Raw genomic sequence first — 12,613 nt, 5'->3', positions numbered from 1 at the left:
TTATTTTGAAGTGTTTAACCGGAAGTACAAAATGAGTTAGGCGGGGACCGGTGTTACGAATCAATGGTTGGCAGTTCAACCCTGGGGCGCCACAGGAAGGGCAGCACAGCACCTGATACTGTATAATCTCGCCGTCCTCGCGTGGCGACGACGACGAAACTGCAACCTGAGGGGTTTAAATCGCTGGCATTAAATGCAGGAACATGTTAGAAAGACTATCACTTGCTGCCCTTCCACATTCAAAAATGAGAAGGAAATCGGTATCCGGAAATACAAACAAAAGCAATGCGACGTGAACGAAGAAATGCGCGGAAATCATCATTGCCATCCAGACACAGCGAGCTCCTCCACTACAGAGAGCGACGTAATGGCCTTGCTATAAGGTAGCCTACTAACAGCTAAAGGACGAGCAGCGACAATTCCTCCCCTCCACCTTTCCTTCCTCCACTCCGCGTTACTTTCGGCTCTGCGTGTAGGTGCCGTGGTCGTCTCGTGATAGTTTAAACACGTCTGACACGAGCATCGGTCCGTGCACTGACTTATGGTGCGCTCAAGGAGGATAAAGTCTACATCTTCTAAGTTTTCAAACGCACAAGGGGACCTATACACCAGTCAATGATGTGAGATTGGACGTTTCACTAGGTTCGCAACGTATTCCGTGTTTAGTGAAAATTAGCTACGTGCCATGGGGCGACTGTAATGTTAATTTAGGGTGAAAAATGTTGACCGGAAGCTCGAGAGTTAGCGGGGACCCCCCCCGGCTGATTGTTTACTGTGTGTTTGCATTTCGCTTGTGGCCACAGGGGGCAGCAACAGCCGCCACAGTCAATTACACGGCTAACAATGCGTGCATGAGCTGGTGGTGGCGTCATCTAGGGCTGCGGAAGGAACTACAAAGGCTCGTGTTTACGAACATTAAGCTCACTATACCATGGCTATCACCTTCCGGTAGGCTTCAAATAGTTTCAATACTGACTATCAAAACACACCTGTGTAGGCCCTCTGTACAGGTGGAGAGTGGGAGATTGATCTGAGGTTTGTAGTCGTTGTTTTTACTTCCCTGTTGGGTTGAAGGTAAAAATCTTCATCTGGTTGGTTATTGGATGACTGCAGTCAAATAAATGAGGGAAACAGCTGGGCAGTGATGAAAGAGATCAGGGGGGGTGGGTGGGTGGGGTGGGGGGGGGGGGAGGGGAGAAGGGTGGACAGAAGAAACGGGGAGGGGAAGGAAAGGAGGGGACAGAACACACACACAAGTCAGCGTGCCTTTTTTTTCCCAGGAGAGCAAGTAGTCCAGCACGAAAAAAAATAAAAGAAGCTAACATTACGTGTGAGACTTTCAAAATAAAACGCTCTGCTCAGTTCGGTTGCTGTGATTGTAATGATCGTCCACATTTGTTCTGACGCTATTAATTTAAAGAAGTCTGCTGTTACTTGTGGGAAACATGTTTACCTTTTAACGCTTAGAGTACTTAGAGTACTTTAATTATTATAATTACGTTTTTGGTGTAATCTTGGAACGTAACGTCTAGCTCGTGTTTAAGAAGTAATAGTAACTTTAAAGTAATCTTGTTTACTTTACTTAAGATTTCTCCAGAGAAAGTAAAGAAGAACACAGCTGGCTGCCCGAGGACCCTCACCTGTCAGCGGATGAGACTCCGCCCTTTCTTTCATTCCAAAGACAGACGGTCCTCAGAGTCCGGGGGAACACTGGAACTGCGGAGTCTTCAGTAGGGTGTCGAGTCGACCGAAGACCCCAGACCAAGAAAGCATGTCTAATTTCTGTTCGGTTCTGCGTTCAACCCACCCACAACCCACCCCGGCCCCACAACCAGCACACCGTGGGAGAGGTGCGACTGGGGACAGACGTAAATTTCTTCTTCCTGCTGTTTGAATCACTTTGAAGAGTAATAATGGAGGAGGGACGATGGTGAATGGTTCAGGGTGTGACACCTGACAGTGTTTTTCAATAGTTCGGCTGTTTTTGTCGTCCTTCCGGTTCCTGCGTGCTTCAGATTTGACGGTTTGTTAGTTCAGGCAGTGGATCTGAATCTATCGCTTCCTGTGACCTCAGACGGGGTTACACTTTAAGCACGTTCTAACTGCATCAGCAGTCACCTCTGATCCAAAGATCATGAATGAATAAAACCAGGCCGCTCCCAAATGCATTCTGGGTAACCAAAGGAACATCAAGCCGAGAGGGAGAAAATTCAAAACAAAGCTGAAAAGTTGAAATCCTTAAATTTATTTGAAAAAAAAACCTTTTACAGAGACGTTCATCAACAACGCTCTTATCTTCAATGTTCAAGGTCATCTGCCTGAACCCCCCCGCCTACAACCTTCCCTCAAGCTCCGCCTCCAGCTCACTGCAGATGGGTGGGGTCTAACCGCCAACAGCAGGCCGTCCTCCCCGCGTCCTCACCAGGGCAGACGGCTCGCCTTTGCAGCAACGGCTTTGTGGGCTCTCGGGCGCGTGATCGATCGGACCTAGGGCTCAGGAAGACTCTGCGTCCTGTCGCCGTGACAACGGAGAGGGGGCGGGCATCTGAGGGGGGAAACAGTGTCGTAGTCCAGTTATCCTGTGTGTGTGTGTGTGTGTGTGTGTGTGTGTGTGTGTGGTGTGTGAGACACTGTCGGAGCAGCTCCAGCTGAGTGTTGGGTGAGCCACCACCCAAGCAGAGTCCTCCTCCTCTCCTTCCTCCCTCCCTCTATGATCTCCTCTGCAGCTCAGACATCAAGCAGCTGAACTCCTCATGGAGACGCTCAAGACTCCTGAAAGACACACGGGTGGACGCACACACACCAACACACAACACACCACACACACACACACACACAGGAAACTGACTGACACCTGTTGTCCCCCCTCAGATGCCCCGCCCCTCTCCGTTGTCACGGCGACAGACGCAGAGTCCTTCCTGAGCCCCTCAGGTCCGATCGCCTCACGTGCCCGCGATGCCCACAACGCCGTGCTGCAGGCGAGCCGGCTGCCCTGGGGGGAGGACGCTGGGAGAGACGGCCTGCGTTGGCGAGTTTAGCCCCACCCATCTGCAGGAGCTGGAGGCGGAGCTTGGAGGACTGTTTGTAGGCGGGGTCAGCAGAATGACCTTAACATGAAGAGCGTGTTGAACGTCTCTGTAAAGGGTTTTTCAACATTAAATCAGATTTCAACTTTTCAGCTTTGTTTTTGAATTCTCCCTCTCGGCTTGATGTCATGTGTTACCCAGAATGCATTTGGACAGAGGCAGGGTTTTATTCATTCATGATTTTTGGAACAGAGGTGACTGCTGATGCAGTTATGAAAGTGCATTAAAGTGTAAACACAGTCTGAGGTCAACAGGAAGCAGATTCAGATCACTGAACTAACAAACAGTCAAATCTGAGCACGCAGGAAACGACAAACAGCCGAACTATGAAAACACTGTTCAGGTGTCACAGGCCTGAACTCACTTCACCATCGTCCTCCATTTACTCTTCAAAGTGATTCAAACAGAAGAAGATTTAACGTCTGTTCCACAGTCGCACCCTCTCCACGGTGCTGGAGGCCGGTGGGGTTGAACCGCAGAAATGCTTCTTGGTCCTGGGGGTCGACCTCGACACCATGACTAAGATACTCCGCAGTTCAGTGTCCACCGACTCTGAGACCTGTCTGTCCCTGGTGAATGAAGAAAGGCGGAGTCCCTCCGCTGACAGGTGCAGGTGGCAGCAGCCAGAATGTGTCTTTCTTTATCTGGAGAAATTCTTAAAGTAACAGATTACTTTTAAGTTACTGATCACTTAACACAGAGCTAGAGCGTTACGTTACAAGATACACCAAAAAAGTAATTAAAGTACTCTGACGCGTTACAAAGTAACATGTTACCCACAAGTGAACAGCAGCTGCTTTAAAGTTAATAGAGTCAGAACAAATGTGGACAGATCATTACAAATCACAGCAACAGGAACTGAGGCAGCTTTTATTTTGAAAGTCTCACACGTAGTTAGCTACTGTTATTTGTGACTTTGCTCTCCTGGGGAAAAAAGCAGCTGACAGAACGTAAACAAACATCAGCTGTTTCCTCATTTATTTGACTGCAGCCATCAATAATCCAACAATGAAGATTTACCTTCAAACACAACAGAAGTAACAACGACTACAAACATCAGATCAATCTCCACCTCCACCTGTAACAGAGGGCTACAACAGTGTTTCTTGATAGTGCAGTTTGAAAATCTATTTTGAAAGTCCTTACCGGAAGTGATAGCATGGTATCGTTGACGCTAATGTAACACCGAGCTGGTAGTTCCTTCCGCAGCCGCTAGAGGCGCCACACCAGTCATTACGCATTGTAGCGTATCTAGGACTGTGGCGCTGTGCTGCCCCCCTGTGGCCACAACAGCGAACTGCAACACACAGTAAAAACAGCGTCACCGTAACTCATCGTTCCGGTAACACTTCCAAAATAAAGTGACGGCGTCATGCGACATAAATCACTCTCACATCATGATATTCTTTCGTTGTCATTGTTACCGAGTGTCAGACGGTAAACTATCAAGAGACGACCACGACTACACGCAAGAGTAACGACGGAGGTGGAGGAATCTGTCGCTGCTCGTCCGTTAGCGGTAGTAAGGCTAACGTGATAGCAAGGCTATACGTCGTCTATGTAGTGGAGGAGCTCGATGTTTCTGGACTGACAATGATGATTTCAGGAGCATTTCTTTTCAGTTACACGTCGCATTGCTTTGAGTTTGTATTTCCCGGAACCTTTTATTTTGAATGTGAACAGGAAGTGATAGTATTCTAACATGTCTGCAAATGCCAGTTTAACACTCAGGTTGCAGTTCTCGTCTGTCGCACTAGAGGGCGAGATATAAGTATCAAGGTGCTGTGCTGCCCTCCTGTGGTCACAGGGTTGAACTGCAACACATTGAATTAGTAAAAACAGCGTCACCGCTAACTCATTGTACTTCCGGTGAACATTTTCAAAATAAAGTGACGGTGTTCTCGCCACGTAACTCTCACATAGTTTTATTATTCTCGTGGTTACTGTCATCTTCACAGAGTGTCGGACGGTCACTATCAGGACGACTACGACGTGCACGCTAAGGTGACAGAAAGAGGGATCTGCGGGCTACTCGTTCGTTAGCATGTTAGCAGAGCTGCTCGTCGTCGGTCTCTCACGTACCGTAGGTGCTCGAGGGCTCGCAACTAATGTTTTGGACCGGCAATTTGATCAGGACCATTTCTTACACTTATTTCGTATATTTTTAGTTTGGTCACTTGTTTTTGAAAGAACTTACCGGAAGTACAGTATCCTATCATGTGTGCGTGACGCTCGTTTACTGATTTAATGTAGTTCCCCACTGTGACCACTGGAGGGCACTAATGGCCGCACACTGTCAGTGGGTTTCCGTTTATACAGGTGATCAGTTTAATATCTGAATTTCAACTGAATAATGTGTTGTAGAGACGTGAGCACTTTAAAACAATGTATTAAATATATGTATTAAATATAAATTAAAACAATGATTAAATATATGTATTAAAATAAATATAAAAAAAAGAAAACAATGATTAACTATAGGTTATTAAATATAATATATTAAACAATGTTAAATGTATGTATTAAATAATATATTAAAACAATGATAAATGTATGTTAATAATATATAATAAAACATATTAAATATATGTATTAAATATAATATATTAAAACAATATTAAATATAGGTATAAAATAATATATAAAACAATATTAAATATATGTATTAAAATAATAATATTGTAACACTGTGTATACACTGTGGCTGCAGTGGACGTCTGGGGGGGGCGTTGTTAGAGACTGTGAAGCCTGTCAGTCAAGGCAGTTGCCATGGCAACGAGGGGCGCGAAGTAGCCACGGGATTGGCTGAGGCCCCGTGGGGGGCGTGTTTCAAGTGTGTGTGTGTGTGTGTGTGTGTGTGTGTGTGTGTGTGTGTGTGGTGTGTGTGGTGTGTGTGTGTGTGTGGGTGTCTGTGTGTGTGTGATCATGTTTTTGTGGTTTGTTGTCTGGTTTTAGTTTCGGCGTTGGCTCCGCCCACAGTAGCCTGTGACAGATCAGGAAAAGTCCAGCAGAACCATTCGTAGCTTCATTGTTCGGGTCGATACAATTATTAAAAATGATAACATAATGTATAAATATAATATTAAAAATGATTAAATATATGTATTAAATGATATGATATTAAAACAATGATTAAATGTAAATGTATTAAATATAATATATTAAAACAATGATTAAATATATGTATTAAATATAATATATTAAAAACAAGATTAAATATGTATAAACTATATTAAACAAGGATTAAATATATGTATTAAATATAATATATTAAAAAGATGTATTAAATCTATGTATTAAATATAATATATTTAAAACAATGATTAATATATGTATAAATATATAATATTAAAACAATTGTGTCCTGTAATGTTAATACCTGTCAAGACTGAATTAAATTCTGAAGCTGCCTGATACGGACGACAGTCCTCGCTGCCCTCCAGTGGTCATGGTGGAAACTGCAACATTAAAATAAGTAAACAGGTCACGCACAATGATAGGCTGTACTTCCGGGTAAGTTCTTTCAAAATATAGTGACCAAACAAAAAATAACGAAATTAAGTGTAAGAATGGTCCGAAATTCAAATGTGCCGGTCCAGAAAACATATTTCGAGCTCCTCGAGCACCTACGGACGTGAGAGACAGACGACGAGCAGCTCTGCTAACATGCTAACGAACGAGTGCCCGCAGATCCCTCTTTCTGTCACCTTAGCGTGCACGTCGTAGTCGTCATGATAGTGAACCGTCCGACCACTCTGTGGAAGATGACAGTAACCACGAGAAAAATAATAAACTATGTGAGGTCTTTACGTGGCGAGAACACCGTCACTTTATTTTGAAAGTGTTCACCGGAAGTACAATGAGTTTGGCGGTGACGCTGTTTTTACTAATTCAATGTGTTGCGTTCAACCCTGTGACCACAGGAGGGCAGCACAGCACCTTGTACTGTATCATCTCGCCCTCAGTGGCGACAGCGAGAACTGCAACCTGAGTGTTAAACTGGCATTAATGCAGACATGTTGAATACTATCACTTCCTGTCCACAATTCAAAATAAAAGGTTCCGGGAATATACAAACTCAAAGCAACGGCGACGTGAACTGAGAAAAGAAATGCTCCTGAAATCATCATATTGTCAGTCCAGAGAAACATCGAGCTCCTCCACTACATAGACGACGTATAGCCTGCTATCACGTTCGACTTATAACAGCTAACGGACGAGCAGCAGCGACAGATTCCTCCACCTCCGTCGTTACTCTGCGTGTAGGTCGTGGTCTCCATGAGGAGGAGACGATGGAAGCTCTGCGGGCTCACCACACACACCCACACACCACAGGTAGGCCTCAGATCAGGAGTGTCGAACCCAAACAAGCGTGGTCAGAAACCTCAGACCTGCAGCTGGTGTCAGGTGGACTGAGCTCTGAAAGTGTTTGAAGCAGCACAGGGAGCTCCTCCATCACCCAGCTGGTGTGTTGGTTGGGTGGAGCAGGTGCGTTTGTTTTCGTCCTCATGTTGGTTAGAAACAAAGACGAGCTCACAGGCTTTGACAGCTCGGATCCATCACGACTATTGATTATTGATCTGTCTGTCTACCGTTTCTGTCTTGCTGTCTGTCTGCGTCTGTCTGCTGCCTGCTGCTCTGTTCGTCTGCCTGACGTCTGTCAGTCTGTCTTCTGCCTGTCTGTCTGTCTGTCTCTGCCTGCCTGTCTCTGGCATGTGCTGTCTGCTCTCGTCTGTCCTGTCTGTCTGTCTCGCTGCTGCTGCTTCTGTCTCTGTCCTGCCGTCTGTCTCTGCTCTGCTGTCTTCTCTGCCTGCTGTCCTGTTGCCTGTTGCCTGACTGTCTGTCTGCTGTCTGTCTCCTGTCTGTCTTCTGCCTTCTGCTCTGCCTGCTGTCTCTCTGCCTGTCTGTCTGTGCGTCTCCTGTCTGTCTGTCTGCTGCCTGCCTGTCTCTCTGCCTGCCTGCCTGTTGCTGTCTGTCTGTCTGTCTGTCTGTGTCTGTCTGTCTGCCTGCCTGCCTGTTTCTGCCTGCGTTCCCTGTCTGCCTGTTCTGTCTGTCTGTCTGTCTGCCTGTCTGTCTGTCTGTCTGTCTGTCTGTCTCTGCAGTGCTGGAGCAGGTAGGAGTTATTTTAGATTTTAGAATCTGACATGAACGCATCATGAATCTGTTAAAGGGTCAAACCCTCTGAGTGCAGTGCAGACATAACCAATGTTAATATTATGTTTTAATGTTAATATTCTGTTATGTAGTTAATATTAGTTGATGTTATATTCTGTGTTAATGTTAATATATGTGTTAATGTTAATATTTATGTTCTTGTTAATGTTAATATTTATGTTATTGAATTTAATTTATGTGTTAAATATTTAGGTATTGTTAATGTTAATATTTATGTTCTTGTTAATGTTAATATTTATGTTCTTGTTAATGTTAATATTTATGTTATTTTAATGTAATTTATGTTATTTTATGTTATCTTTATGTTATTGTTAATGTTAATATTTATGTTATTGTTCATGTTAATATTTATGTTCTGTAAAGCACTATGAATCGCTCTTGTGTATTAATTGATTGTGCTTTACAAATGAACTTGCCTTGGCCTAATAATAGTTTCTGCTCTTTAAATTACTACCCCCCGCCTGACCTTGAGTATTAACTACCTCCGCCTGAGTGTTGGGTGGAGGAGGAGTTGACCTGAAGGGGTTAAGACTCGGAGGAATGTGGGGACGGAGGAGGGAAAACTTTTCCATCTCAGTCCTCACTTCTCCATCGTCCTCTTCCTCAGGACTCGACCAGGTTACCGTGGAGATGCCTGCCTTGCTCGGGTCCCTGCCCAGAGGCGTCAACCCTCCCAGTTTACCCAGCATGCCTCGAGGTGTGACCATACCCAGTCTGCCCAGGGGGATGTCGCTGCCGAGGGCCGTCGCTATGTCGACCGTATCCCAGGCTCCTCGGAGGCTGCTGCAGGACTGCTGCTCGGTGCTGGACCATCAGACACCCGGAGGTAACAGATACTACACCTGCAGCTACACCTGCAGCTACACCTGCAGCTACACCTGCAGCTACACCTGCAGCTACACCTGCAGCTACACCTGCAGCTACACCTGCAGCTACACCTGCAGCTACACCTGCAGCTACACCTGCAGCTACACCTGCAGCTACACCTGCAGCTACACCTGCAGCTACACCTGCAGCTACACCTGCAGCTACACCTGCAGCTAACAAGTATTTACTCTGATCAAACAGCCAATCATCATCCAGGTCCCCAGCAGCAGCTGATCTCACTGCCTAGTCCAGCAGCAGTCAGCCCAGCTCGGCGTCTGTCTTTCAGCCTTTTATTTCACCAAGCTCTCACCAACCACTAAAAGTCAGTCCCACATTTACTCTTGTCCGGCGGCTTCTTGCTCGCTCACTCTCTCCTTTTCTCTTCTTAGCTTCCTCCGTCAGCGTCCTCTTCACTCTCTTCTCCTCTGCCATCATGTCCATAGAAGCTGCTGAGCCTGGTTACCTCCTCTTCTTCTTCTTCTTCTTCTTCTTCTTCTTCTTCTTCTTCTTCTTCTTCTTCTTCTTTTCCTCCTTCTTCTTCTTCTTCTTCTTCTTCTGTGGTACAAACACTAACACAGTCTGGGCAGCCCAGCTAACTAACTGAGCTAACAGCAGCTACAGCTGTCAGCAGTTTACTTCACTGTCCATCAGGAAACCAGAAAACTTTTTTTGTGCCGAAACACAGAATTCTCTGCTGTAACTGCTGAAACCCAAATAAACATGAACCTGCTGTTCACTGAGGCTTCCTGATATGTTTCTGCTGGAATGATCATAAATCCAGAGCAGATTAAAGAGCTGAGCTGCTGCACATGGCCCAGATCACACACACACACACACACACACACACACACACACACACACACACACACACACACACACACACACTTTTTCATAATACTCTATAAAATCTGTTTTAACATCAAACATCAAATTAATTTTCATCTGAAATCTCAACAAACAGTCGAGATCACTGAATGTGGAGGTGGTTCTAACTGACGCTGGTGGCACTCAGGGGAGTCTGGTTTAGTGTGTGTGTGTGTGTGTGTGTGTGTGTGTGTGTTGAAAGGATTAGGCACAGATGTGTGTGTGATGGAAGTGACTGTGGATGTGAGCTGGAGAAGTCGTCTTCATGTACGGTGAGAAATCTTTCTTCATATTTATTGTGTCGTGTTGTCTGAGCTGAAAGCTAAAATAATAAAAAGTTCAGTTTGAAATCTTTCAGATTTTTTGTTGATTTCTGTTTAATGAGCAGCAGCATGTCTGCAGTGACTCAAACACAGGTGGATGAATGGAGGAATCATTTGGACAGTTTTAGGCAGAAAAGGAGCAAAAATAAAGTAAAGCAGGACTCCGCCCTCTTTCAGGTGCGTTGCTTTCTGCAGAAACGACGAGCAGCGAAGGCCCCGCCCATCACACCTTTCTGGATTGGTCAGATCGGTTTGACAGACAGCCGGAGGGTGGAGCTAAAGAGACAGGTGGAGGAGTACATCGCTCTGCATCCTGTGAGAGACTCATTTCCACAGCATGATACCCATGATGCTTTGTGCCGGTCCTGACAGTGTGTGTGTGTGTGTGTGTGTGTGTGTGTGTGTGTGTGTGTGTGTGTGTGTGTGTGTGCAGTCGACCCGTGTGTCTCTTCAGGAGTGTGAGCGTCTCCATGAGGAGGTTCAGCTGCTGCTGTCGGAGCTGCAGAGAGGAGATCATCAGAGGAGGGAGGAGGAGAGGATGGAGGCTCTGCTGGCTCACACACACACTCAGCTGGAGCTGCTCAGAGGTCTCACACACACCACACACACACACACCACACACACACACACACACACACACAGGATAACTGACTGACACCTGTTGTCCCCCCTCAGATGCCCCGCCCCTCTCCGTTGTCACGGCGACAGACGCAGAGTCCTTCCTGAGCCCCTCAGGTCCGATCGCCTCACGTGCCCGCGATGCCCACAACGCCGTGCTGCAGGCGAGCCGGCTGCCCTGGTGGAGGACGCTGGGAGAGACGGCCTGCGTTGGCGAGTTTAGCCCCACCCATCTGCAGGAGCTGGAGGCGGAGCTTGGAGGACTGTTTGTAGGCGGGGTCAGCAGAATGAACCTTTAACATGAAGAGCGTGTTGAACGTCTCTGTAAAAGGTTTTTTCAACATTAAATTTCAGATTTCAACTTTTCAGCTTTGTTTTGAATTTCTCCCTCTCGGCTTGATGTCACGTGTTACCCAGAATGCATTTGGACAGAGGCAGGGTTTTATTCATTCATGATCTTTGGATCAGAGGTGACTGCTGATGCAGTTATGAAAGTGCATTAAAGTGTAAACACAGTCTGAGGTCAACAGGAAGCAGATTCAGATCACTGAACTAACAAACATCAAATCTGAGCACGCAGGAAACGACAAACAGCCGAACTATGAAACACTGTTCAGGTGCACAGGCCTGAACTCACTTCACCATCGTCCTCCATTTACTCTTCAAAGTGATTCAAACAGAAGAAGATTTAACGTCTGTCCCACAGTCGCACCCTCTCCACGGTGCTGGAGGCCGGGTGGGTTGAACCGCAGAAATGCTTCTTGGTCCTGGGGGTCGACCTCGACACCTGACTGAAGATACTCCGCAGTTCCAGTGTCCACCGACTCTGAGACCTGTCTGTCCTCTGTGAATGAAAGAAAGGCGGAGTCTCCTCCGCTGACAGGTGCAGGTGGCAGCAGCCAGAATGTGTCTTTCTTTATCTGGAGAAATTCTTAAAGTAACAGATTACTTTTAAGTTACTGATCACTTAACACAGAGCAGAGCGTTATTTACAAGATAAACCAAAAAAGTAATTAAAGTACTCTGACGCGTTACAAAGTAACATGTTACCCACAAGTGAACAGCAGCTGCTTTAAAGTTAATAGAGTCAGAACAAATGTGGACAGATCATTACAAATCACAGCAACAGGAACTGAGGCAGCTTTTATTTTGAAAGGTCTCACACGTAATGTTAGCATACTGTTATTTGTGACTTTGCTCTCCCTGGGAAAAAAAGCAGCTGACAAATGTAAACAAACATCAGCTGTTCCTCATTTTATTTGACTGCAGCTCATAAATAATCCTAAACAAGGAGTAGCCCTACTTGTGTGTGTGTGTGTGTGGGTGTGTGGGTGTGTCGTCCACCGCTAATCATCGTGACTTTCCGGTCAACACTTTCAAAATAAAGTGACGGCTCCATGCGACATAAATCAACTCTCACATCATTGATTAATCTTTCGTTGCCATGTTTACCGAGTGTCAGACGGTAAACTATCAAGAGACGACAACGACTACCGCAGAGTAACGACGGAGGTGGAGGAATCTGTCGCTGCTCGTCCGTTAGCGTTAGTAAGGCTACGTGAAGCAAGGCTATACGTCGTCTATGTAGTGGAGGAGCTCGATGTTTCTGGACTGACAATGATGATTTCAGAGCATTTCTTTCAGTTCACGCGCATTGCTTTGAGTTTATTTCCCGGAACC

The 12,613-nt window shown here is 45.9% G+C and overlaps 2 protein-coding genes across 2 annotated transcripts in view; both read left to right on the top strand.

The window, feature by feature from the left end:
- Positions 1 to 8,146: 8,146 nt before the first annotated feature.
- Positions 8,147 to 12,613, top strand: part of LOC113745177 (uncharacterized) — a gene marked incomplete at its 3' end in the record, with an annotated part of 11,683 nt that continues 7,216 nt past the window's right edge. Inside the window, exons 1-2 of the mRNA XM_027276663.1 lie at positions 8,147 to 8,199; positions 8,869 to 9,087. Coding sequence (XP_027132464.1) covers positions 8,892 to 9,087 — 196 coding nt within the window. The remainder of the gene's footprint in view (positions 8,200 to 8,868; positions 9,088 to 12,613) is intronic.
- On the top strand, positions 10,281 to 11,301 carry LOC113745176 (IQ calmodulin-binding motif-containing protein 1-like). The gene is made up of 3 exons (XM_027276662.1): positions 10,281 to 10,630; positions 10,749 to 10,902; positions 10,991 to 11,301. The coding sequence occupies exons 1-3, from the start codon at positions 10,373 to 10,375 to the stop codon at positions 11,230 to 11,232; spliced, it is 654 nt and encodes a 217-aa protein (XP_027132463.1). The 5' UTR covers positions 10,281 to 10,372; the 3' UTR covers positions 11,233 to 11,301.

Source organism: Larimichthys crocea, unplaced genomic scaffold (assembly GCF_000972845.2).
Source record: "Larimichthys crocea isolate SSNF unplaced genomic scaffold, L_crocea_2.0 scaffold510, whole genome shotgun sequence".
Taxonomy (NCBI): Eukaryota; Metazoa; Chordata; class Actinopteri; family Sciaenidae; genus Larimichthys; species Larimichthys crocea.
This window is presented reverse-complemented; position numbering and strand designations above follow the sequence as displayed.